This window comes from Giraffa tippelskirchi, chromosome 13, assembly GCF_054371585.1.
Source record: "Giraffa tippelskirchi isolate mGirTip1 chromosome 13, T2T-mGirTip1v1.2.pri, whole genome shotgun sequence".
In the NCBI taxonomy this organism is placed as follows: domain Eukaryota; kingdom Metazoa; phylum Chordata; class Mammalia; order Artiodactyla; family Giraffidae; genus Giraffa; species Giraffa tippelskirchi.
In genome coordinates, this window is record NC_137287.1 from 2,752,217 (window position 1) to 2,777,421 (window position 25,205).

At 61.5% G+C, this 25,205-nt stretch overlaps 1 protein-coding gene across 13 annotated transcripts in view; it reads left to right on the forward strand.

The window, feature by feature from the left end:
• SDK1 (sidekick cell adhesion molecule 1) overlaps positions 1-25,205 on the forward strand; it is an 840,913-nt gene that overhangs the window by 660,768 nt on the left and 154,940 nt on the right. For all 13 annotated transcript variants that reach the window (XR_014072185.1, XR_014072186.1, XM_081552683.1 and 10 more), the window contains 7 exons: positions 4,603-4,797; positions 6,388-6,589; positions 10,785-10,888; positions 13,088-13,158; positions 19,206-19,341; positions 20,527-20,586; positions 22,560-22,661. Coding sequence is in view for 11 of the 13 variants with exons in the window: in XM_081552683.1 (XP_081408809.1) it covers positions 4,603-4,797; positions 6,388-6,589; positions 10,785-10,888; positions 13,088-13,158; positions 19,206-19,341; positions 20,527-20,586; positions 22,560-22,661 (870 nt within the window). In the remaining 2 variants the exon portion in view is untranslated. The remainder of the gene's footprint in view (positions 1-4,602; positions 4,798-6,387; positions 6,590-10,784; positions 10,889-13,087; positions 13,159-19,205; positions 19,342-20,526; positions 20,587-22,559; positions 22,662-25,205) is intronic.

The window sequence follows — 25,205 nt, forward strand, 5'->3', positions numbered from 1 at the left end:
GCCCCACCTCAGGGGGACTGGTGACCAGATCTCCCAGGTATCGTGCAGGGCGCCGAAAGCCCAGAACCGCCAGTGCTGGTCAGCACCAGCTGGACGCTGTGGCCCTTTGGCACCTCCTCCCTGCGCTTGGACCAGAGAGGTCTTCTCCGCGTTGCTGTGTGTCTGCACCCGGCATTTCTGTGTCCATCATGGGCGTGTTGCAGGGCTTTGTTCTCCATCACCCTGGCAGCTTGAACGGATGGTTCCTGCTGAGAGGCAGCTTGGGGCCAGGTTACAGGACGCCCCCGAGGCACTGAGAAGTCTGGGCGTAGATCTCTAGTCCCCAGAGGTCCTTGAAAATCACAAAACCCCAGGTCAGGAGGGGGTCGGACTCCGAGGCTGCGTAACACAGCTCTCCACCTCCCCGGACACCCTCCGGGGCTGTGAGGCGTGTAGTGGTAATTGTAACAAACGTTGTCTGGGTAACCTGTCACCCGGATATTATTACCGCCAGTGCACCAAATTGTAGATGCTGCGGAAAGACGGGAAAACGATTTCTAAAGATTCAGATTGGTGTTCACTAGGGAGAAAGGAAAACATCTTTTTTTGAGACTCGCTTTACGTCCAGGGACCTGGCGTCAGCGTCCCGACTCCGGCGGTGTGGCCTTCTGAGTATATAAACATCTCTGCGGCGAGAGCTTTAGTAATCTATATCAAAACATGTTCTTTCATTTCCAAAAGAGATTAACAGCATGAAATATTGGAGGCGCCTACAGGGAGAAACACTTGCTTATTTGCGTAAATATTTTACCGGGAGAGCTCATAGCATTTAGAGCCTTCCTTGGGGGATGCGGGGGGAGCCACCCGAGAGCAGCCGTCCCCCCCTCAGTTGCAACTGCTCCACAGTCGCTCAGACGCTGCAAAGCTCGAGTGACGCATGTGCTCCTTGGACCTCGTGGGTCTGTCCCTCCAGACACCACATGCCGGATCCCCACCTCCACACGGTTAGAAGTCGGCCTGCCTGTGAGGACCGAACCTTGACCCTTGGCTTATTACACGAGGGCGTGCGGGACTCTGCTGAGAGTTAGGGCCTCAGCTGAATAGGGTCTGTGGTAGCAAATGCCTGGCTTGCTCCACTGTTGCATTCATCTGCCCCCGACCCTCACATGGAGAAGCTATAAAACCAGCGACCCAGGCAGCATCCGGGCTAGGCTGACGCTTGCCCCCAGGGAGATTCAGCCGCTGTGGGTTCTCTGAGCCAGGAGCGGGCACTGCGGGGTCATCACCACCCACAGTACCTGCAGGGGGAACGGCAGCTCCGCGCCCCCCTCGTGGCCTTGGCCTCGGGGCCCCAGGATGGTCCCCGAACGGACTATGGACAGAACTCTCAAGCGAACACCGTTTGTCTACCCAGAAACCACCCAGTCCTTAGACGGCCTCGCCACCACCTAGGAGGTCTGCACTCGACTCTCTAGAGTCGCTCTGGGGTCTCTCCGCCGTCAGCGCCTTAGGCCGAGACCCGCCCCCCGCCCCCCGCCAAGGCCCCCCATCCTTGGCTGCATCTCCTCAGGCTCTCCCCGCCCCCCTCCCCCGCGGATCGCCCGGAGCCCGCCTCCAGCCTGTGGCACCCGCCTCTTCCCCTCCCAGTTTTCTAGAGGAGCGACGTGTCCTCATCTTCCGGGTGACTTCGAGCTGCTCAGGCTTCGGCAGCGCACCGCTTTCCCCCTGCATCGCCGTGGGCTGCACACGGTTGTGCCCCTCTGAATGCCCCCGTGACCCCTGGGACCTTCCACCGTGGCTGCCCCCAGCCCTCTCCTCTCCGCCTGGGGACCCAGATTCCTGTTCCTTCCTCGCGCGGCTGCACCCTCTGACCTCCTGTCGCTGAGACTCAGCTCCTGTTTCTGAGCTTGCTGGACCCGGGATCAGATAACAAGTCTTTTCTGTGCAAACACCCCCGTCCTGCCTCGCTCCCGATCCGTGTTCCCAAGTGTGTGGGCCCACGCTCCGCCGCTGCTCTTGGCTGCTCCTGTAAAGAGGGCTCTCTCCTGCTCATGGAGCCCGTGTCGAGGTGAGGTGGGGACGTTTATCTTCAATGTTCAGGGCACCGCAGAGCGGCACCGCAGTGACACGGCCCCTCTTCTAGGGCAAAGGACAGGAAGGTGCTCCTAGAGTCCAGGGCTGAGGAATTTTCTCCCAGGCACTCCTTGTGACCTGAATCAGAGACTAGCCCAGGTTTTCCGAGATTCTCCGGGGTCACCTGGAGCCCTCGGGGCCCAGGCAGAAACACACCATAAGTCCAAAAGAGACAGAGGACAAGGAGCGAGCAAGGGGCCATGTGAAGGAGCCCACACAGGCAGGTGGAGGTGAGGTCAAGGGTCCCCCCGGGGTCGTGCCCTGAGGGGCAGGGGCGGGGAGTAGGGGTGGAGCCTTTGGTGGAGGGCAGACCTGAGCCCACCTGGGAGGCAATTAGTGGCTCCTGTATAATCCCCGGATCACAGCTCAGGATCACAGCTCACGGAGGCAATTAGTGGCTCCTGTTTAATCCCCGGATCACAGCTCACAGAGACCTGCCTTTGAACAAAATCTTGGTTTCACCCCAGGATTTTAACTCCAACAGCAGATAATCTGAGCAGAGGTGAAACGTGATCAAGAACACACGATAACAAAAGCACATCGGCAACCACGTCTGAATCCTCGTTAATTCAGACTCACCAGGCAGAAGGTGATTTGAATGATCAAGGAGTCTTCATCACATGTGACTCTCCGAAACCCAAAGGGACACGTTAAGGGACTGACCGCTGGCTGGTGGGCGCCGTCAGGGGTGGGGCACCCCTGGGATGCCCCGTGTTAATTGCACGGCCATGCCCCCCTGGGGCTCCCCGTGCCCAGGAGGTGCTGGTCAAGTGGTCTCTGCCCCTCCCAGCTGTCTCAGGTATAGTCGTGCCTGCTCACAATCTGAAAAGGAACCTGGTCAGCTCAAATCTGCCCAGAAATTCGGTGTGCACACACGCAGGGCCCCAGCCCCAGAAGTGCAGATGTTCGCCTGGTTTTAATGCAGTTACTTTCTGCCTCTCTGGGGGCAGAGGGTAGGGTTGGGGTCCCTTCTTCACGAGGCGTGGTGTTTCTTCAATGGCCGAGCTCACTCACCCTGGGGACACGCCTCCTTCTCGAGGTCTTTAAAATACTATGTTTGATCATGATCTTGTTGGTGGTCTGTGTCTGCCTCTGTAGTCTTTGCACTTGGTCGTAAAGTTCGGTTTGTCTTTGCAGAATACCTTTCCTTAATTCCTTGCCGTAGTTCAGCTACTTTCGCATGGGGCACAGGCTGATTTTCCTCCGGTGGCCAGGTGGACACAGGGGTCATTGTCAGGGCCCTGGCCAGTCCCCTGTGAGACCCACTGTAGCTTCTGTGGATGAACCACATGCCCGCGTGGATGGCGCTGCCCCCGCATCTGATCTCCCCGGGCGCCCTTCGAAATCTTCTGAACACGGGCCCCGCCCTGCGCCACAGTTTCCTTGCAAATCCCGACAACATACAAATAATAATACAACACATGAAAGCTGGAGTAGAAGTCCTGAGGTTAGAGCTGGTGCAGGAAGGCAGGTTTACATCACTCTGTAGCAGTGGGTGAGCTTCAGGGCAGAGCTGGGGGCTAATACAGAAGAGTATAATGGGGAGAGACAGAGCAATGACGTAACTGATCAGGACGGTGTGACAGGCGGGGGGGGGGGGTGGCTGAGAGAGCAAGGGGGAGGCTGGTGCTCCCAGCAAGGGGGGCACACTGCCGGGCGTGCAGGAGGGGGGCTCCGCCCAGGTGGGCACGCTGACCACGTCGCTCTCCTTTTCCGGACACCAGGTGTCCAGGTGTCTCAGAGCTGGGTCTGCAAGTCCTCTGCCTCTTTAGACTCCGGCGGAGGGACCGGCAGGGCCTGGTCTTCAGGGAGGCCTGGTCCTTAATGACATGACCTCGAGCAGCCATGGACTCTTGATGATCAGGGCGCTCGGAGAGACGGTCTGAGCCAAGGGCCCACCCAGAGCTGATGTGCACACCCCCTCCGGCTTCCTTGACAGCGGAGAGAGCTGTCTCTGGGGAAGCCCCCCACCCCACCTGCTCAGAGCCACAGGGGTGGGGCTTCTGGAGAGCAGGAGCGCTGGGCTGGCAGGAGGAAGAGGGGTGTGGAGACAGACAGCAGACACACAGGATCTGAGCACAGGCGTGAGTGCCTCCAGGGCAGCCTGCTCCGGGGAGAAGGGCGCTCCAGGCGGGGAGACCCTTGGGGGTCGAGGGCAGAGCTGCTAGAAGGTGGGGGCGGGGGGCAGAGAAGGCAGCCGCCCTCTGTGCTGCTCCTGAGCGTCCTGGGTGCCGGGGGGCACAGGGAGGAGGAAGCTGTGCTCACGTCGAGTTCCGCAAAGGATGGAGGGGGGCCTAGCGCCCCGAGGCCCCCTTCATCCCTGGGCCTGGCTTCCCTCTCAAGGGCCCGGCCTGCAGCTCAGACACCGGCCCGGGAGAGGGAGACAGCGCAGAAACCCGGGGCTCGGTGGTGTCCGGGTAGGGGCTGGGGGCTTCCCGGTGAGGGGGGGACGGCTGACCAGCGGTCTTCATGCCCTGCCCACCCCCCCAGGCTACCAGATCGCCTACCGCCTGGCCAGCAGCAGCCCCAACACCTTCACCGCCGTGGAGGTTGGCGCCACCGTGAGGCAGTTCACGGCCACCGAGCTGGCCCCGGAGTCCTCGTACGTCTTCCGGCTGTCGGCCAAGACCAGGCAGGGCTGGGGGGAGCCGCTGGAGGCCACGGTCATCACCACCGAGAAGAGAGGTGAGACCCCGAGGCCCAATTCAGTGTCGGCCAGTGAGGGGGAGAGAGGCCCCTCGGTGTGCCTGGGGGGGGTGGGGGTGGCTGCGCAAACTGCGAGTTTATTAAGCACCTCCCGAGTCCTTCCTGGAGCTGGACGCACAGCTGGTCCACACAGCCTGGCACTCGCCACAGGCGTGCGTCCTCAGCCCTGATTGGGGTTCAAAGAGAGAGACCGCCCCTCCTCCCCCTTCCCCATGGCCTGGCCTCCTCACCCTATTGACTTCAACAGAGAAGCCCCACGGGGCAGGAATAACTGTTGAACTGTGCGTCATGAAGAGTGCGGGTTCTGATCAGGACGTGCGGGGTGAAATGAAGCTGCAGCTGATTGCCCCTTCCCCCCCTCCTCCCCTCCCCCTCCCCCCTCCCCCTCCCCTCCCCCCTCCCCCTCCCCTCCCCTTCCCCCTCCTCCCCTCCCCCTCCCCCCTCTTCCCCTCCTCCCCTCCCCCTTCTGCCCACCAGAGATGCCAGAGCCCCCTGCCGTCTCCTCCCCGCTCCACCCAGGAAGCAGTTAGGCCCACCTTCCAGCACAGGGAGCCCGCAGAGCTGAGTACCCCCCACCACAAGGTGACTGAGAGCCCCCGGCCCTGGTTCTTGCCTTCCTCCTCAGAGCCCACGCAGCCCCTTCTGAAGGAGCAGGAAACAGGTTTGCTCAAGTTTTGCTGTGACTTAACTGAGTCCGAGAGGAGGTTCAGACGTGAACTCTCTCGGGGGCAGCCCTGTTCCCCAGCCCCGCAAGTGCCCCTGCCTCCCTGCAGCCCCCCATCCCACAGCCCCCGTGGCCCAGCGGGGGCCCAGGAGAGCCGGGCCCCTTCCCGTGCACCCAGGAGGGGCCTGGACTCGGGCTCTCGGGCCGCAGCGTGGGCCTCAGGGAGGGGAGTTAGATCCGGGCCCCTCGTGGCCATCCCCGTGGGGCCGGCCATCAGCTGCAGCGTCATTTCACCCCACACGTCCTGATCAGAACCCGCACTCTTCATGATGCAGTTCAACAGTTACTCCTGCCCTGCGGGGCTTCTCTGTTGACGTCGATGGCATAAGGAGCCCGGATGACAGGCGAGTGACCCCTGCGCAGACGCGAGGTCCCGGCCCTGCTCCCTGCATCCCAGTCACTACCCCAGAGGCTCAGCGCGGCCCCCAGGCAGCCCACTCCACAACCTTTATGGTCTCAGGCCCAGGTTGACGTTCAGGGAGAGCAAACCAGTGTTAAAGAGGCGCTGACCCGGAATCAGAAAGAGGGAGAGCATCCGAAGGGACCTGGAGGGCTGGCAGCTCCCAGGCGTCTCTAGAGATTCCCGCCCTGGCGGTGCCCACGGGGAGCGTGGACAGGCCCCTTCCAGTCTGCTTGTTTCTGCTCTGAGGGTGGAGTGTCTGGGACTAAACAGGGGTCTCCAGTCAGGTCCAGCCAGAGTCCGGGACCCTCACATCGCTGTGGATGACGGCCCGGCCCGCCGGCCATCTGAGCCAGGCAGCCAGCGCCCCAGGCAGCCGCCGAGCCCCGCCCGGAGCCGCTTGGGGTGCCCCTGTCCCTGACCTGGCGTCCTCTCTTGGTCGCAGAGCGGCCCGCGCCCCCCAGGGAGCTCCAGGTGCCCCAGGCCGACGTGACGGCTCGCAGCCTGTGTCTGCGGTGGGTGCCCGGCAGCGACGGCGCCTCCCCGATCCGGTACTTCACGCTGCAGCTGCGCGAGCTCCCCGGGGGCCAGTGGCAGACCTACTCCTCGTCCGTCAGCCACGAGGCCACGGCCTGTGTCGTCGAAAGGTACCAAGAGGGCGGGGAGGACCCTGCCCTGCCCCTGGGGGCCCTGCCCATCACTCCCCCCCACCCCCGCCCCGGCTCCTGCCCTCCCAGTAGGGGTCTGCGTGGGGCAGGGAGACCCACACTGCGAGCCCGCGTCAGCCCCCGGTCGGCCCTCAAGGCCCACCGCGGCCTCTTCCTGCCTGTCCTTCCGAGCTCTGTCCCCCCCGCTGGCTGCCCCCGAGCCCCAGGGGCTGACGAGGTGGCGGGGGCGGAGGCCCTGTAGTCCCCAAGGCAGATGGCGGCCCAGCCTGCCCGTGGCACCGCCTCACAGGCCAGTGTCACAGCCAGGGAGACGACCCTCCTCTGTGCTCCGGCCTCGGGTCAGCAAGGCACACCTCTTCCGCCTGCTGCCGTCCCTGGCTCCGCGGTGACGGCTGACGGCAGGAGCAGGGCCCCCCTCCCGAGCCAGCCGTTTGGTGACCCCTGGGTGGAAGGGAGGCCCTGGACTCACTTTGTCCTGATCCCACCCCAGCCTCTTGTCTGGGCCGCACCCGCTTCGTGGTGGGGGAGGTGAGGGCTGGGGCGTTAAGTCGCCTGCCAGGTTCCTCCAGATGGAACTGTCTAGACAGGCAGGCCTGGGGGGTGACCTCGGGCCCTGCGTCCTCAGGTCCCCCCCGGACAGAAGCCCTGGGCTGCAGGGTTGGCGGTGGTCCAGGGTGGTCCAGGGTGGCCCGGGGTGGTGCCTGGCCTCACCTCTGTCCTTCCCCTCAGCCCTGCTTACCTGGCACACCCCACCCCGGTGCCCCCGCGTTCAGCCTAATTAGGATGTGCCCCTGGGTGTAAATAGCTCCCGCTCCTCGTGTAAGGGTCGGAAAGAAGGACCATAAAACCCGGCCGCCCCTCCTGTCATGGAACCTCCTGGAATCAGAGCGGTGGTCTGCTGGGGGCTCCCCGTGGGAATGGAGAGGTCCGAGTGTCAGGACTGACGGGTGAATCTGGTGGGAGAGAGTGTTGCCAGCTTCCTAATGGGCCAGAACCGGGACACCTGCTTCCTCCCCATCAGCTGGAAGCATATCAGGGGCAGAACCCCCAGGAAGGAGTGTTTCATACCACCGTGTAATCTTCCCTCCTCCTTCAGGGTCCCGACAACTTCTTTTTCCTTTTTTTTGAACATCCATTTTACATTTTTTACTTATGCCAGTTGTGTGAAGTCCGCTAGTGGCCAAAAGTCATAAAACATGTAAACAGAAGTTTAAAAGAAAAAGTGTAACCACCTAAACCGTGTGCCCGTACCTCCGTCTGGGGGCTGTGGGTCCCAGGCACTGGGGGAGGGCTTGGGCCTGGGGGACGGATTCCAGTGTCACCGCTTCTGGGGTAGTCGTGTCCCATGGAAATGTGACTCAGTGAGGGGAAGGGCCCCGAGGACACAGCACGTGGACGTCCTGGGTGTCCCTCGGGAAAGGGCAGTGACGGCTGCTGTGCCCGGAGACCGTGGGCCCTGCTGCTCCTCTGAACGCGCCCTCTCCAGCAGCCTATAGGGAGACGGGAAAGAGAAAGGCACGTTTATTAAGCACCTGCTGTGTGACCAGACTCCTCGAAGCAGGCTGTGCAACAGAACTCCCCCTGGGAGTGCAGACACCATCGCCTCCATTTCCATAGATGAGCCGAGTGAGACTCCAGAGAAATTAAACGAGGTGCCCCAGTTAGGAGAGGTGGGGCCGGAATCGGAAGCAGAGAGGCTGGAGGAGGCCTGGGGGAGTGAACTAGAGCAGAGCTGGGGGAAATCGGAGGGTTTGTTCCTGGAAGTTTTGTTCTACTCAGCAGGGAGCGCGGCGGGAGTGAGGGGGCAGGAGGGAGGTGGTGAGGAGGACAAGTGCTCGGGGTAGAGGGGAGACCAGTCGTCCAGAGGAGCCATCAGAGGATGGAGACCAGGCTTGGTAACCATGGTCACCTCTCCAGGGCAATGAGCTGACCGCTCCCTTCATGGCTTCTGAGTCGCTCTGTCTGTGCCTGTTTCCAGGTGCCTGGCAGGGCTTTCCTGCTGAGACAGGAAGTCCTGCAGCTCAGTGACCCCCAAGGAGAGTCGTGGGTCCTGTGGAGGAGGGGAGCCTGCTCAGCACGGGGTGAGGCTGGGACCTCTGATTCCCGGTCCCCTGGCCCCAGCCCGTCCGTCTCGGACCCAGGCCCACTCACCCAGCCGTCGGTCATCCTTCACTGCCCCTGGGATGTGCCCCCGACTCCCTGAGACCCCAGAGTTCAGGAAAGAAAGGCTGGTCTTCAAAGAGCTTGATCTTTGGCCTCAGTTCCCAAAATCCTTAGAGAGCGGTGAAACGCTAAATGTCATGTAGTAAGTCACGTGCACTACCGTGTTCCGGACAGCAGTGCGCTAGACACGGTCCACGGGGTCACGAAGAGTCTGACACGACTGAGCGATGAAGCACGCACAGGCAATGGAAGTGCTGCGTCTGAACACAGGGGTCACTTCCGGGGCCCCCGCCACGTCCCCAGCTTGTGCTGACTTTCACGCATCCTCTTTCCAACCCTCCCGAGAAACTTCCAGGACAGATAACGTCCCCCCGCGTTCGTCCCTCCGGCCAGTGTTCACTCAGCGCCGCTGGCACCAGGCCCGGCCGGCGGCGCAGGAGCATCCCTGCGGGTGTGAGCTCACGGAGCGCCGCCGCAGGTCTCGCACAGGAGAAGGTCTCACGCAGGAGGAGATATGAAAACAGAGGGAGGGGGAAGCTTTCTGATCACGGCTTCCAAAAACGATCCTCGGTGTTTCAAGATAGCAGATTCCTTCCTCTAAACGAAGTGTTTCCCAGAAGCGATTACCAACCAGATGGATGAGGAGCTGCTGCTGGTTGACGCAGGGGGAGCGGAGACCCTGGATGCCCAGAGGGTTCCTTAGAGTTTCAGGGGTTCCTTGGTCCTCAGTTTGAAAACCACTGGTTTACAGGTCAGATGGGAATTGAGAAGGCAGGGTTGGTTTGAGGCAGGAGGGCTGTGCTTAGACCAAGGTGAGGGAACCTGGAGATGGTCTGGATAAGGGACGGGGAGGGGGCGCCTAGAGTCACCCGGGATGTTTGGGCCCAGGAAACAGAGAGGATGACGGGGCCACCGCCTGAGGCAGAGGGAAGGGGCAGGCGGGGTCCTCGTCGGCTCCCCACGAGCAGGAGTAGCAGCCGGTGCTGAATGGGGTGAGCAGGAAGTGTCCCCGGGGACTTGGTGAAGGTTTGTGTGTCCTCAGTACAGACGAGTTCGTCTGAAGCCTTAGTTGTCGGTGTGGCTCCGCACTGGGCACACGAGACCCCATGGATCCGGACCATTTGGGTGGGTGGGTGGAGGATGAACAGATGGATGGAAGGGAGAGAGGAAGCCCAGAGCGGTGGCGCCAGAAGTGCACTCGCGTCCCCAAAGTCTCATCCGTGGGCCGAGGGGGGGACATCGTATCATGTGGGCAGTCGACTTCGTCTTGGGGGACATCGTATCATGTGGGCAGTCGACATCGTCTTGGGGGACATCGTATCATGTGGGCAGTCGACATCGTCTTGGGGGACATCGTATCATGTGGGCAGTCGACATCGTCTTGGTCTTACTTAGGTTTTACTTAGGTTTGTTTAAAAGGAGACTCCTCTTCCCACCCCAGCCATTGACCAGTCTCTGCAGAGGGCAGGGGCCTCTGTCCCCTCCTCGTGACCTGGGAATCCTGATGGCTCCACCCCACAGAGCTGCCCTGGGGGTTAGAGGGGGTCACGCTGGTACCCTGGCTGGCTCAGTCAGGGAGGGAAGAGGCCAGGGGCACAGCCTAGAGCCCCAGGTCACGGGAGCTGCCTGCGGGAGACCTGGGGGAGCGCAAGGAGGGGAGCGGGACAGGAGCTCAGAGGTAATTAGCGCCTCTGGAGGAATCCTCCAGCTCCTCAGAGAGCAGGGATTTGTGCACGGAGTGTCTCTAATTACAGGAGGTGGCTTCCTCCCCCAGGAGCCCTGAGCCTAAGCTCCATCCCCACCGGGAGTTCTGCTCCCCCTCCGCCCCCTCCCTGAATCTCCTGTTCCCCTAGACTGATCGTCAAGCCAGCACTGGGGGCTGGGGGCTGCTCCCCAGCAGTCCCGGACCAGCTCACTGCTGCCTAGGGGACGCAGCCCCAGAACGCCCCACCTTGTGGGGGCCCCCCTGGCAGGGGAGGGGCTCCGCGGTCACAGGTCTCTTCCATTTCAGGCTGAGGCCCTTCACCTCCTACAAGCTGCGTCTGAAGGCCACCAACGACATTGGAGACAGCGACTTCAGCGCCGAGACGGAGGCGGTCACCACGCTGCAGGATGGTGAGCAACGAGGCCTGCTTCCCGCGGCTGCCTGTGCACCCCGAAACCCCAGCTCCTAGAGAGGCCTGCTCCTGCCTTGATCCAGGAAGGGGTCACCCGAGGGAGTGTGGGGAGCGGCCATGGGCGGTGGGGTTCAATTAGCAGCAGAAGCCGGGCGCCCCTGCACAGCCCAGGGCCGTAAATCAGACTTCAAGGGCTTCCAAATGGAGGGACGTTTCTTTGATTGGCTTCCAAACCAGACGATCCATTAGCATCCCTGACACTGAATAATTTATAGGGTCATTAAAGATAGATGCCGTGGGGTAGCTGGGTTATAAGAGCTTTTCCCCATTTTTCTCATTCACGAGCCACCCTGGTTTTGCCACTTGACAAATGCACAGTGAAGTGACGGCAGAGAGACCCCCTGAAAGCTCCAGGTGCCCCCCCAACCCCCGCTCGGTTCTGCTCAGAGGAGTTGGGCCTGAAGATCCCTTGTGAGTTTGACCATCGGCAGTCAGACCAGGCCCAGAAGGACAGGGAGGCGGGGTCCTCAGGTCCACCCAGCAGACAGGCAGGTGCTCGGGACCAAGTATGGTCACTGCGTGACAATGCTGAGGCTCGGAGCCCAGGTGGCGGATTGGACCCTTAGCTCACCGGGCGGTGCTTTGTGACAGTCCCCAGGCCCGCCCAGAGCTCCCCCTTTAACCAGCCCATCCCCACGATGGCACAGGCTGCCGGGCTTCACCTCTGCTCTTCTGCAGCCCGGGCTGTCGGGACCTCCAGCCCTGAGGGACCAGCTGAGGGGCCGGGGGCCTTGCTAGCTCTTGAACTCGCCGAGGTCAGTGCCTGCTGCCCGAGGCCGCCAGGGCCCCGCGATCCTGACCAGCGAGGTGCCCGGCCCCCCATGTTGGCGGGAGGCCGGGGAGGAAGGGCGGGCCTGGCTCTGGAGAAGGGAGCTTGCCCCCTGTGGTGCCCATGTTATTCCTGCCTTAACGCCTTGCCTGAGTGCTAGTTCTTACAAGGAAAAAACCCAGCAGCTGATCTGTGGGAGAGGGGCACCCGCCCACTCCCCTGCCTCTCCCACCCCTTTCATATTCAAATTACTTCTTCATCTTCCTTTCTGAGACTGCAGTTTCTCTTTGCAGTGGGTTGGCCTTGTGATTTCATCCTGTGTCTCTAAGTCCAGCTCTCAGGGGAGACCGACAGACCAGGCTGACCCCAGGGCTGGGGGCCCAGGGCTGGGGAGGGGCTTGGGAGAGCGCAGATGGTTTGCCGGGAAAGGGTTTCTTATCCTGAGAGTGCTGAGCCTGCCCCACGTGGTCAGGAACTCTGGGTCAGGGCCTTAAGCTGGAATAGCCAGAGACGGAAGGGGCAGGGTAGAGAGCTGCCCCTGGGGCAGGGCGCCTGGAGCATGGCCAACATGGGCCTGTCCCTGGTCTGGGCCCGGAGGACAGGGAGGCCTGCAGGGTGCAGGGGGTCTCTCGGAGCAGCTGATTCGGAGCGGGGAGCAGGCTGCGTGTGCTGGGCGCACACATGAGGCGGGTGGGGAGAAGCCCTAAACCCTTCTGCTCAAAGCCCGTTTCTGAACACTGACTCTACGTCAGGTCTCAGGGTGTCACGGTGGGGCCGCCGTGAGAAGGCCAGTGCGTCTGCTGGGGACGGGCCGCCCAGGCCCGGCGGGGGCAGACGTGGCAGAGGATGGGGCGCGGCCTGCTGGAGAGCAGGGCAGGGTCAAACCGGAGCAACACAGAGCTGGACCGGGACCCAGGCTGGGCCAGAGGTCTCCCCAGCCCCCGAAGCCTGCCCCCTTTCCTGACAGTCATGTCCATGTTTAAAGCCAAGGGCCCTGGGCCTGGCTTGGCCACTTGTCCTGTTCAGAAGTCACTCTGACCCACGTACCCCAAAAGAATGATGCCCCTCCTTCTCTGGGGGGTGACCCCCGAGGAGTGCAGGGAACTGCAGGAGCTGTCCGGGCGCCTCGGCTGTGGAGAGACCCAGACTCTGCGTGCGTCCAGTGGGGCGGGTCCATGGGAGGTGAGGTCGGGGAGGTGGTCCAGGATGAGGTCCTTCTCTCCTGGACACAGGCTGGCAGGCAGGGGAAGGGCTTCCATAGAGAGGAGGGAGCCGCGTGCTGGCTGGTTGAGAGCGGGCAGGGACCAGGCCCGGGAGCGCTGGCCCGAGCTCCACGTCTAACCGCTACTGCTTCCCTCTTGCTTCCAGTCCCTGGGGAGCCCCCACGCTCCGTGTCTGTGACGCCGCGCACCACCTCGTCTGTTCTGATCCAGTGGCAGGTAAGGCCCGGGGACCCCACGGTGCTCTGTGAACCCCGCTCCTGCAGCAGCGAGCTCAGCCGGCACCCGCCCGACCCTGGGTCGGGCTGGAGAGGACGGCTGGTACACCGTGCAGGGCCGTGGTGTGAGTGTGACCTCCCAGGTGGGAAGTCCAGCGCCGTGGTGACCTGCAGAGTGAACCGGAGCTCGGGGTGTTGAGCGGGGTGGGGGGTCAGCAGGATGGTCAGCTGGGCGCCAGCACACAGCCCGTCTGGTGGCCGAGTCATCCCAGGCCATTTCCTCTCTTCTCCGTTGCTAAGTGGCAGCCCCTTGGGGTAATGGGAACCTTTGAATGTGAACAAAACACATTTCCAAGTGTCTTCTGGTGAACTGGGAGCTCACTGCTAAGGCATTCGCACTCTCCAGCCTCCCCCGGAGTGCTGAGACTGGATGGGGACCCAGGAGGCCTCAGCTGGGCTCTGATGGCTGTCCCGGGGGAGCCACGGCTGAGTGGCCCTCGGGGCCTCGGGAGAGGGACAGGCCTGGCCTCGGCCTGCGGGCCAGTTTGCTGTAGCAAGACTCTGACCCCAGAGGCCTCTCTGGCCCCAGGTTCCTCCTCTGTAAAAATAGGGGTTCCGAGGTCCCTCTGAGGCCACTGTGAGGTCTCTGATCCAAGGCCTGTGAGACCCCTGACCTCCATCAGGGTCTTTGGTGGGAGGTGGGGAACATTCAACATAGAAACTCAAGGTCCCAAGCACTTCCAGTTCCCACTCTCCACTAACACGGTCGACCAAGAGCACATGGTCTTCCAGGCGCTGCTGAATTCTGCCAGGTACGTGCTTGGTCTCAGACATGGGTCTGGCTGCCCCACAGGCAGGCGAGCTCAGGGCTGCGGCACCTCAGCCGCTCCCGACACGCAGCTGGGGACGCAGCGCCGGCTGTCAGCCCCCCTCCCGCCTCCGGCCCCTGGGCTGCAGGCGCTCAGTCCCAGACTCTCTGTGAGGCGGCAAGAGCTGCACAGAAGGTGCCTGGCCTGCCTGTCCGTCAGCTGTCCTCCTTCAGAGCCCAGCAGGACAAACTAATTGCAAGAAGCCTGAGCAGGAGGTGGTCAGTATGATGCATTGTGGAAATAAATGCCTGTCAACTGCCAGGAGATTGAAGTATAATTAAAATTATGAGTGATTTACCAAATCAGAGCCAAGAGAACAAAGGGACAACGTTTAAATATATAGATTTGCATTCTAAACAAAATGTTTCACCTGTAAATCTTTTTTTTAGTAATTTGTTTAAAAACACAAGCACTGCCTGTAATTCTAAGGCCATTGACCCATTTGAATGGGCTGTCCATTAGATTTGATTCCTCTTAGTAGGATGATCAACAGTCAAAACTCAACATTCAAAAAACTAAGATCATGGCATCCAGTCCCATCACTTCATGGCAAATAGATGGAGAAACAATGGAAACAGTGACAGACTATTTGCTTGGGCTCCAAAAAATCACTGCAGATGGTGACTGCAGCCTTGAAATTAAAAGATGCTTACTCCTTGGAAGAAAAGCTATGACAAACCTAGGCAGCATATTAAAAACCAGAGACATTACTTTGCTGAAAAAAGTCCATCTAGTCAAAGCTATGGTTTTTCCAGTAGTCATGTGTGCATGTGAGAATTGGACTATAAAGAAAGCTTAGCACCAAAGAATTGATGCTTTTGAACTGTGGTGTTGGAGAAGACTCTTGAGAGTCCTTTGGACTGCAAGGAGATCAAATCAGTCCATCCTAAAGGAAATCAGTCCTGAATATTCATTGGAAGGACTAATACTGAAGCTGAAACTTCAATACTTTGGCCACCTGATGCGAAGAGCTAACTCATTGGAAAAGACCCTGATGCTGGGAAAGATTGAAGGCAGGAGGAGACGGGGAAGACAGAGAATGAGATGGTTGGATGGCATCACCGACTCGATGGACATGAGTTTGAGCAAGCTCCGGGAGTTGGTAATGGACAGGGAAGCCTGGCGTGCTGCAGTCCATGGGGTCGCAGAGTCAGACGTGACTAACTGAACAGAACTGAGTGGGATGATCAGTCTGTGCCTTTCACAGGTCCAGTGCTGTTGGAATCTGAGGATTTGTGCGTATGTTCTAGACAGCAGTGGCTCTGTGTTCACACTGAGTACAGCTCATACTGGGCATTCATGTCCCTGAATTGATCACATTTAAGCTGTTCTGAAACCTGCAGCGGGTCACACAGTCTGTCACTCACATGCATTTCCTCTCTGGTCCCCTCTTCCAACTTTTCTCTGAGTGGATTTTGAGGCTGTTTTCTAGCAAAATTAATGTCCTAAGGGGTAGACTGCATCATGTGCAGTGGACTCGGGGAGGGGAGACTCGGCTGTGCAGGGCGCCTTCCTAAGAGTGGTGGTGCAGCCCCCGGTCAGAGGGGACGCGGGGCCTGGCCTCTCTGGGGCATCTCCTGGCCTTTGTTCCTTTCTCACCGCTCGCTCTGTCTGTGAGGACCAGCTCCGGCGCCGGGCTCTGAGCACCCAGAGGTGAAGGGGACGTTGAAGAGCCTCCGTTCCCTGCCGTGAGCTCCACACACATTAGTGCGAAGACAGGAGGGGAGCAGCCGGAGGGAGGTGGGAGGTCACAGGATGGCCGGTCCCCCCCCATCTGTCAGGGCAGTCAGGTCATTATCTGGGTGGCATGTCCGGCAGGAATGCAGGCTCAGGTGTGACAGCTGCTGGGCTTCAAGGGCAGGCGCCTGGATCTGGTTCTCCAGGGCCTCCTGTGCCTGCTGAGCCATGGGCTCAGTCCAGCAGGCGTCAGAGAGAACCCCTGCTCTGGGCTCCAGGGAACGGAAGAGGTGGGAAGTCCTGGGCTCAGGCCCCAGGATGATGGCAGTGGAAGTCCCGCTCTGCCTCCGGCTCACCGTGAGATCTCAGACTCCATCTGTGTGGACCCTCCCCAGCCCCAGTGGCACTGATTAGCAGTAAGCACTGCATCTGCCTTTACCGCATGGAACCAATTTTTAAATAGGAGAGGGTCGCACAAAACAAAAATCCTTAAAGCTATCTGAACCAATCCTATGAACTCAAAGGGGAGGGATCTAAAACAAAAAAGTGTATCAGAGGATCTGAAATGCTGCAGTCCTCAGGGCTGAACGGCCCCAGGGCCGGGGCTAGACAGGAAGCATAGGGACCGCCCAGCATGCCCGGGCATGCCCCCCTCAGGGGTGTTCCTGCCTCTCCAGTGCAGAGGATGGAGGTTTTGTCCGCCGAAATCGGTAGGAAAGAAAAGGGCAGAATAAAATAGAAACTGCAACAAGAAACAGAGCCCCTCTCCTGCCCCCCGGGGCAGACCCCAGGTTTCACCCCTGTTCTCACCTCCCTTCCTGACCCGAATTCCTAGCGCTCTGGATGGTTGAGACCTCGTTTTGGGAACGGTTGGGGCAGAGGGCAGCAGACTCGCTGCTGGAGGAAGTGGTCGGTGTCATGGTTCAGCTCGGGGCCCGGCCAGACGGGCATGTGCCTCGGGGTTCCTGTGTTCCCGGCCGGTCACCTGCCCTGCCCATCCAGGCGACGCAGGGGTCTGAGCTGGTCCACCTTCACTCTCATATTGTTAGTTCTAAAACTGTGAGGTGAGTTTAAAGATGTCTCCACCTGTGGGTGTCAGGAAAGCGGAGCGAGCACTGATACCCTGGAAATATCGGGGATCCGGTTCCAGACCCCCACAATAGAGAAAATCTGGCAGTAAAGCGACTCACACGACTTGTCTGGTTTCTCAGTGTTTGTGAAGGTGATGTTTGGCAATCCAGGGTTGTCTGGTTGGGCTTGCTGGGCTCCTCTGATCAGAGGGACGCACGTGGATCCTGAGGACGTGGCGAGTCCACTCCAGTTTTCCAGGCTTGAGTGTCTGTGTCTGATGGGAAGAATGACCAGCCATGGTGCTTTTCATGCACGGGCAGACGGGGTAGGGGGGACGGAGGACTCAGGAAGTGGCGGAAGAGCGTGTCAGGGGCTGCGGCAGACCTGCCCTGCAAACCCCTGGGCTCTCGCTGGTGAAAACGTGATTCCGGCTCGTGCGCGAGTGTGTGTGGGCGTGGGAGGAAGCGCCCTTGCTGTGTGCGCTGCCCACTGGCGAGTGTGAGAGCAGAGCGCTATCCCCTCCCGCGGGGGTCCCGAGTTTGGGACTGAGAGCAGCCAGAGGTCACGGAGAACAGACTTACCTGAATATCCGGGTAGCTGGTGCCGCCTGGGTTCAGGGACTGAGAATTGAAGGGTGTGAGCTTGGACAGCAGAGCGCCTGGAACCCGTCACCCTGTCCTCCCACAGTCCCAAAGGCCAGAGTCCAAGGTCAAGGTGGCGGCTGACTCTGCAGACACAGGGAAGCCTGCTGCCTGCCTCTTCCCGGCCTCTGGCAGCTGCGGCAGGCCTTACCACTCCTTGGCTTCTAGATGCTTCCTCAGTCTCAACCTCTGCCTTCACGTGACATTCTTTCTGTGTCCAAATGTCCTCATCTTATAAGACTCTTTGGGTCTTTTTTTCTAGTCTCAGCAATTGTTAAATAATTGCAAGATTCCAAATTGCCTCTTAAAATGTGCTTTGTCTTCACGATCCATCACGCTGAACATTCAGGTGCCCGTGTGAATCAGTTATCACATTAGCCGATGGTGTTCACGAGTCCCAAGTCTGCCAATTTGTTTGCAGGCGATCTTACTGTCCGCGCCCTTCAAGCTCGAAGGCCATCCTGTTGTCTCGGTGTCATTGAAAAGACCTGGAGAGGATTGGTCTTGGCGTTCTGAGGGGTCGGGGAGAGTTAGTCCCAAGCTCATGTTTCTAGATCTCAGGACTCCGCACATCTGAGTGTTCATGTGGGGTCAGTGTCTAGACGTGTGATTGCTGCATTAAAGACTTGGGCAAATAGGATGGAACTGCCCTCAGAGAAGCCAGCCATCGCCTTAGAGCGTCCCCTTACACCCATGCCCTCTTCCTAACCTGATTACGTCTGCAGAGACCCGAATCTGGATGAAGTCACTTTGCGGGGACCGGTGGTTAGGACTCAGCATGTCTCCTGGGGGGGCACAGTTCAACCCACAACAGGGGAGCTTTCCTACAGGGGCTGTGGCATCCACTCGGGCACCAGGACGCTCTTGGTCCGTCTGTCTGGCTGCAGTTTGGGAAGTTCGGTCCTGACCTGCTGAGGCCCGTAGAGAGGGGAGCAGAGCCCGTAGCCCCCAGCACCGGGGTCAGGGCTGCGGCCTCAATGGGGTTCCACATGGAGTGGGGATGGCTTTCCTTCCACGGACAGACCTGTCCCCCAGCTGGGGCCGCCCTCCCCAGGCTTACTTATCAACAGAAACCAGCCAAAGGGGAAGGGGAGGTCGGGCCGGGCCCTCCGCGAGCAGCGGCGGTACCCAGAGGGGAGTGGTTGCAAGGTCCTGGGCTCACACACACAGGCTCAGACTCCTGCACCATCCGGCCTTGTCTCCAAGCCACCTGTGAGCCGCCAGCTGCCCTCCGCTGGGTTCTCAGGAGTCAGGCGAGCACCCGCCCCACCGTCGGCCACTCTTACACCAGCTGAGGTGGCAGCGGCTAGTGGGAGGGTATGTTCTAGCCCTAGGCCTGTCAGGCAGAGGGGGGGCCACCTGGCACGCAGAGGGGTCAGTGAGGGTCCCAGTGAGATGGCCACAAGCCCGGGTGGACAGAGGGTCAGGGACTGGAGGGACGGGGTGGGGTCAGTGGTGGACGACGCCGGGCCAGGCCGCATCCACGGCCCCCTTGGTTCTGGGTCTGCCGGGAACGAGCAGCTTCCTCTTCATCTGTGACCTGGGCCACAGTCTCCGGCCCCGATCCTGGGGCTCGGGCGTCCGGGCTGGACACGCCCGTGTCCACGCACGCAGGACCAGGAGGCCTGGGTTCCTTCCCCAGACCCCCTCACTCCTCCTCATCAGCGGAGCCCCTGCCTGTCCTCTTGTCAACAACGGAGGACCCTCCAGTTGTCTTGAACCAGTGGCTCCCCGCCTTCCCGCGCAGCCGCCAGCACGCAGCCAGGCCCCTGACCGTGCTGTCTTTGCAGCCCCCGAGGGATGAGAGCCTGAACGGCCTCCTGCAGGGGTACCGGATCTACTACCGCGAGCTGGAGTATGAGGCGGCCCCCGCCACCGAATCCAAGACGCTCAAGACGCCCTCGGCTCTGCGGGCCGAGCTCACCGGTGAGCCTCCCGCCCCCCGCCCCCCACAGCAGGGAGGTTCCCATAACCACCACATCTGCCCACCCCAGGTCTGCTGGGAACAGCCGCGGGGGCCGGAAGGGGTGCGGCTCCGCCCCCCACCACCCCAACAGTGTGCAAGGTCCAGGGCACAGCAAGGGGACCCAGGAAGGCTGCCTGGAGGAGGAGCCATCTGAGGGGGTTGTCAGGGTAAAAGGATGTCACGGAGGACGTGAAGGAAAGAGGGTGACGCAGGGCCCAGCACGGCTCGGTGAGGGGAAGGCAGGGGTCAGCCGGCCAGGGCGGGGGCTGAGCCATGGGGGCCTGTGTGCCCTGGAGGAGGGGGAGCCGGGCCTCCAGGGACAGGGGCACCGCCCCACACGGAGCGGGCCTGGGAGTGTTGGGGCCCGTGGAGCCCCAGCCTCCCTCTCCCCGCTCGTCTCTGTGTGCTCTGCCCCGAGCCACTCTCCCCTCCCGCTCCCTGGGGGGAGGCCCAGAGGCGCCCCCCTCCTGGCCCCCCAGCACCGTCAGAGGAGACGCCTGAGCCCCGGGCACCCGCATGCTGGGAGCGGGGCAGGGCGTCCAGGGCACCGGGTCCGGCTCTGCCTGGGCCTGCTCCGGCCTCGCATCTCCCTGAGGGTCACACGCGCTGTGCTCGGCCCCCGGCGCCCCTCTGGGGTCGGCGAGGGGCTGCAGCTCGGCCCCGACCCCACCGGGGGAGGACCCGGCTCCGCTGAGACCCCCGCTTGCGGCATCTCCCTGGGTGCCCCTTGGCGATCCGGCCAGCAGTGACTGTCCCTCTGGGCTGAGTCACACAGACCCTGGAATGAGAGGGTGCGCGGGGCCTGTGTACCTGCTCACTGTCGACTGGTCGTCCCGCCGGCCTGGGGCGCCGGCCTGAACACATACCGGACGCGGTCGCCCCGTGGCCCCAGTGCCGCTTTGCACTACGTCCTGCCGGATGCCAATTGGATCCGTTTAATCAGAGGGGAGACCCCCCCTCCCCGTCGCGGGCCAGGGGCCTGGCTGGTTCAGGAGGCTTCACAGGGGTCCCGGTGAGCAGGCGGCTGTGTGGTGGCCGCTCAGGAGGCGGAGTGGCTTCCCGGCCAGGCCTCCCCTCCACGTCTGCGGCCCGTCCTGGCGCCAGCTGTCCCCCACGCTGACGGCCTGTCTGCTTGCCCCTCACAGCCCAGAGCAGCTTCAAGACCGTGAACAGCAGCTCCACCGAGACGACCTACGAGTTAACACGTGAGTGACTCCGCGCGCAGCTGGGCAGCTGGGCAGCTGGGCAGTGCCCTCAGCCTCTTGGCGGACCGAGTGCAGACCAGCTCACATTCCCGACTCTCATTCCTGGAGCCCCCCACCCCGCCCCCAGACCCCCTAAAATGCTGCTTCGTGATGGGCCAGAACCACCAGGAGGAAGTTTCTAGAAACACAGGCTGGGCAGGGGTTCCCAACAGCTGTTCTCAGAGTTTGGGACAGAGGCAAAGTCAGAGGGCAGCTGTCTTCTCTAACTCTGTCGGGTTATTTTTAACCCCCCTTTTAGTTGTGGATTCACCGTCTTCACCACTGTTACGTGCACACACTGTCTTGCAGCCGTCCCCACCGCCTGCCTCCAGGACCCTCTCACCCCCCACCCGAGACTCTGCCCCGTTAAACACTGACGCCCTCCCCCCACCTCCCCCAGCCCCACCCCGGGCGCCCACTCCCAACTTCCTGTCTCTGTGAACCCGACCCCTCCAGGGACGTCACAGCAGGGGGATCGCCCAGCACGGGCCCCTGTGTGCCCGCTGGCTTTACACCTAGCGTCCTGCTTGCTGCAGTGTCGGGGTCTCCCTCCTCTCGGGGTGGGGGGCGGCCACCGCATGCACGTGTCCAGCACGTGTCCACCTGGCCTCTCCTCCTCCTTATCAAACCATAGTGCTGCCCCTTGGGTTCCGGCTGGGGTGGGTTTCAGTGACCGAGTGCAAGGCTCAGGGGCCGAGCTGCAGTTCAGTCCAGTGCAGAGAGGTCGCTGGTTCAGAGAGCAGGTAACGGAGGGGCGAAGAGCCGGCCCTGCCAGGCCCCGCGGGTGCCGGCGCTCTGCCAGCTCATCCCCATCACCCCGGCCAGCACCCGGGGCAGCCGACCAGCCCGGCAGCCAGGGTGGGGTTCACGGAGCTGTGCCCTCCCCCGAAGCTCCCCATCATCCATCGTGTGCCGGCTCGCCTGCCCCCTCCCCCCTCGCTGTCTCCTTGTCTGTCCACCGGGTCCCTCCTGGGCCGGGCGTCTCCCACATGTGGCCTCTCCAAGGGGTCGGGTGAAGAGTCAAGTGCAAGGCCCGGCCCCAGTGACGAGGGCTCCCTCCCCGGGTCTCCACCCAGGCCTTTCAGTCTTGGGTTATGAAGTGTGGAAGGGGCCCCTGGCCACGCCCTGGCGTCCACTCCGGTGCATCTCTGTGGATTCCTGGCAATCACACAAGGCCCCGAGTTGAGACGAAGCTAGCCTGGTGGTTTCTCAGCAGCAGAGCTCGACCATGGGGGCAGGATCTTGACCATTAAATGTGTCTGTGTCAGCAAACTAAGGCCTGTGAGGTCCGAATGGCCACGTCCTGGAAAGAAAAGGGCATGAGATGCCAAGTCCATCACGCAGGCCAGGCAGCCACACACGAGCTCTGTACTACTCGATGTGGCGAGAACAGCTGATTTTTAAGCCAGAACTTTCTGGAAGGTCCTCCCAGTCACATGGCTTTCCAAAGGCCCCATGTATGTATCTGACCACCTGAGTGCATGGTTCCTGCAAACCGTACCTCCCAGAGAGGGGCCCCCTCTGCAGAGGTCAGCGAATGCGACCCCCAGGCCTTCCCACCATCACTTCACAGAAGGGGGTCAAGGGTGGCCCACGTGGTCGAGCGGCCCCAGGGTCTTGCTCCATCTGCTCCTACTCTCCAGGAGAGGTTCCGGACCAGAAGGCAGGCCCAGGTCAGGCTCTGTGTCCTAGACTCGCTCCCTTAGACAAAGAGCTTGTTGCCACCTTGCCCCGAATGCAGGATGGCTGTGATTGCCTCACCAGGGTCACGGGCAAGTAGGGGACCCTGCCGGACGGAGGGTGGCCGGCCCCTCACAGGCTTCTCTCTGCAAGAAAGAGCTCCTTCATCCCCCCAGGGGGCACTGGTCATGGAGGGAGCTTTCTAAGAAAGGGCAGGGCTCCTGCCTGCTGACGCTGTCCCCTCGCCCTTGCAGATCTGAAGAAATACCGGCGCTACGAAGTGGTTCTGACGGCCTACAATGTCATCGGTGAGGGCCCGGCCAGCGCGCCTGTGGAGGTCTTCGTTGGCGAGGCCGGTGAGTCCCGCCCGTAGCTCAGGTGCCAGCAGCATTCCCCTCGTCGGAGGTTGTGTTATGGAGGTTCAGGAGGCTTCCAGTCAAGGGCTGGGTGTCCTGGTGGCCCCAGGAGCGATCAAGGCTTGCTTTTGAGACCCAGGGGTATTCAAGGTCTGGAGGCATCAGATTTAGCAGGACCTTCTCTAGGAGAGCCACGCTATTGCCCTCGTGGGGATCCAGGAGTGCGGGACCCTGGGTGCGGGAAGGGGGACGTTTGTCACCCACTGTCTCTAGCAGCGCCTGAGCTCTGGCCCCGGCCCTGAGTCAGCCTGACCGCCTGCAACAGCTGCTTCCCCGCCTCCAAAAGCCGCACGGATCCGTGTTAGTCCCCCTTTCAGATTCAACGTGGCCCCTGGGTTTGTTTTTAAGGACCGTCCCCTCTGTGGCGCTGACGCACAGGGAAACGTCATATCCCACGTTGAGATCTGAGTGTTGCCTTCTCCCAGCCCCCCACTGCCCTGGAAAGAGGGCATCGCCTGCCCTCTCCCCACAGAAAACCCCCCTCCCTCCGGGCACACACTGCCCCACGGACAGCCATCTCCTCTGATCCTGGCACGTGGCCAAGGGTTCTGCATGAATCTGCGGGTGCGGACTCGGGAGGGTGAACGGGGTTGGAATGCCCCGGGGACGGGGACTCAGGCTTTCGGGCGACGAAGGCTGTATTCTCTGGGCCAGCCACAGGACACGTCAGGTGACTGCGCAGTTTGGAGAGGTTATTGTCAGAAACGAGCCAGCACTGAGGGTCTCTGGCTTAGCAGGGTTTTTCTGGAAGAGTCACACGGTATTTTCACGTAGACGAGGATAAACCAGGTGAGGCCACAGGAGAGGGCAGAGCCACCCCGGCCTCTGCCCAGGAGTCTGTCCGCGGCAGGGGTGGAGGGCGCTTGCAGCAGGCGGCCTGGGGGCCGGGCACTCCAGGAGGGCGTGGGCCTGGCCGCAGAAGAGCCCACGCAGGCAGGGGCGGACGCGGCATGTCCGTGAGAGCAGGGGCTCTGGACCCTGGCGGGGCGTCGCCTGCCGCTGGGCTGACCCGCCTGCACCCCAGGGAGAGGACCAGTGGCGGGGCCGGGTGCTCAGGACGGGGCCTGCGTCCTGGGACCCGTGCAGGCGTGCGGAGAACAGGGCTGGAGCCAGGGTGAGAGGCCCGAGAGCGCCAGGGCTGTAGCAGCCAGGGGACAAGCGTGGATGGCTGCCCCCCTCCGGCTCGCGTCCTGGGTCTGGGCTGGTTGGTGTTCGTTTTATGGTAAAACACAGCTGACTCGACAAGTGCAGTCTTAATCACCGGCAAGCGTCCAGCCCAGGGGCAGGGAGCACGCTCACCGCCGCCCGCCTGCCCTGGCCCCGGCTTCTCCCCAGACCGTCAGCAGGCCCCACTCCCCCAGCCCTGTCGGCCTCTGACTTGCTTCCCGTCTGGGGTGCTCCATGGACACGGGCTGCAGCCGCGTTTGTCCCCTTTACCCGGCTTCCCTCTCCCGGCGTGTTTCCCAGGCTCACCCGAGCTGCAGCAGCTGTCAGACTGGGTTCCTTCCACGGGGGAGGACTGTCCTCTGCGTGCAGACGCCGCATTTGCTGTCGGTCCATCGGTGGACGCCTGAGTTGTCTCCCCTCTTGGGCGTTGTGGTGGAGCTGCTGTGAACACAGGCGGGCCAAGTGTTTCTCCCAAGTGGCGGGAGGGCGTCCATCGGCTGCTTCTGTGCCTGGGTGGCCTCCGGTCAGGGATGCAGAAGGCAGAGGCCAGAAAGAGGCCTGGCTCCCCGCCCCCCACCCCAGGTCGGGTGGATGTTCAGCCCCAGAGCGTTGCTCAGCCATCCGTTTTTACGCTGCAGAGAACATTCTAGAAGGAGGACGCCATGCTTCTGGCACTGCTGCCACGTACCCTTGGCCGTCCAATCTCTGCCTCTCACAGCCCAGGGGCCCTTGTAACGCGTTCCTCCTGACTTTGAGCAGTGCTGCTCTCAGGCTTGCAGAAAATAAAGCTGAATGGGGGCGGTTTCCATTCACTCGGCCGGATGCTTCATCATCCAGACCATTCAGCCGGAAACACTCAGACTCGTGTGAAAACTGCCCCAAAACAGCGTGCTTCCCAAATCAGACCTGCAGGTCTGAGGGTCACCTCTGCCGGTCCCCGGCTCTGTGATGCTGGGCCCGTCACTCCACCTATCAGAGCTCTGGCCCTGAGGACCACGGTCCAGAAGGAAAAGCTGCAGGCTGGGAGTGAGGAGATGGGGGCCCTCATCCTGACACTGCCCCCAGCTCGCCCGTCCTGCCTGCAGAATAAATGTCCAGGACACGCCTGGACCAGGGCCGGTCAGTAAGTGGTGAGTGACTGAGACCCTGTGCCGTTTCTTGATTAGTCTCATCCTACAGAAGAGTGAGAGGTTGAGAGTTAATGATCTCTGGGTCCCCTCTAGCAGGAATATGTAATTTTTAAATCCTTTTAACCTCAGAGAGAAAGGGTAACCTTTTGGAGATCTCTCATTGAGATTGACTTCTGACTCCAGGCAT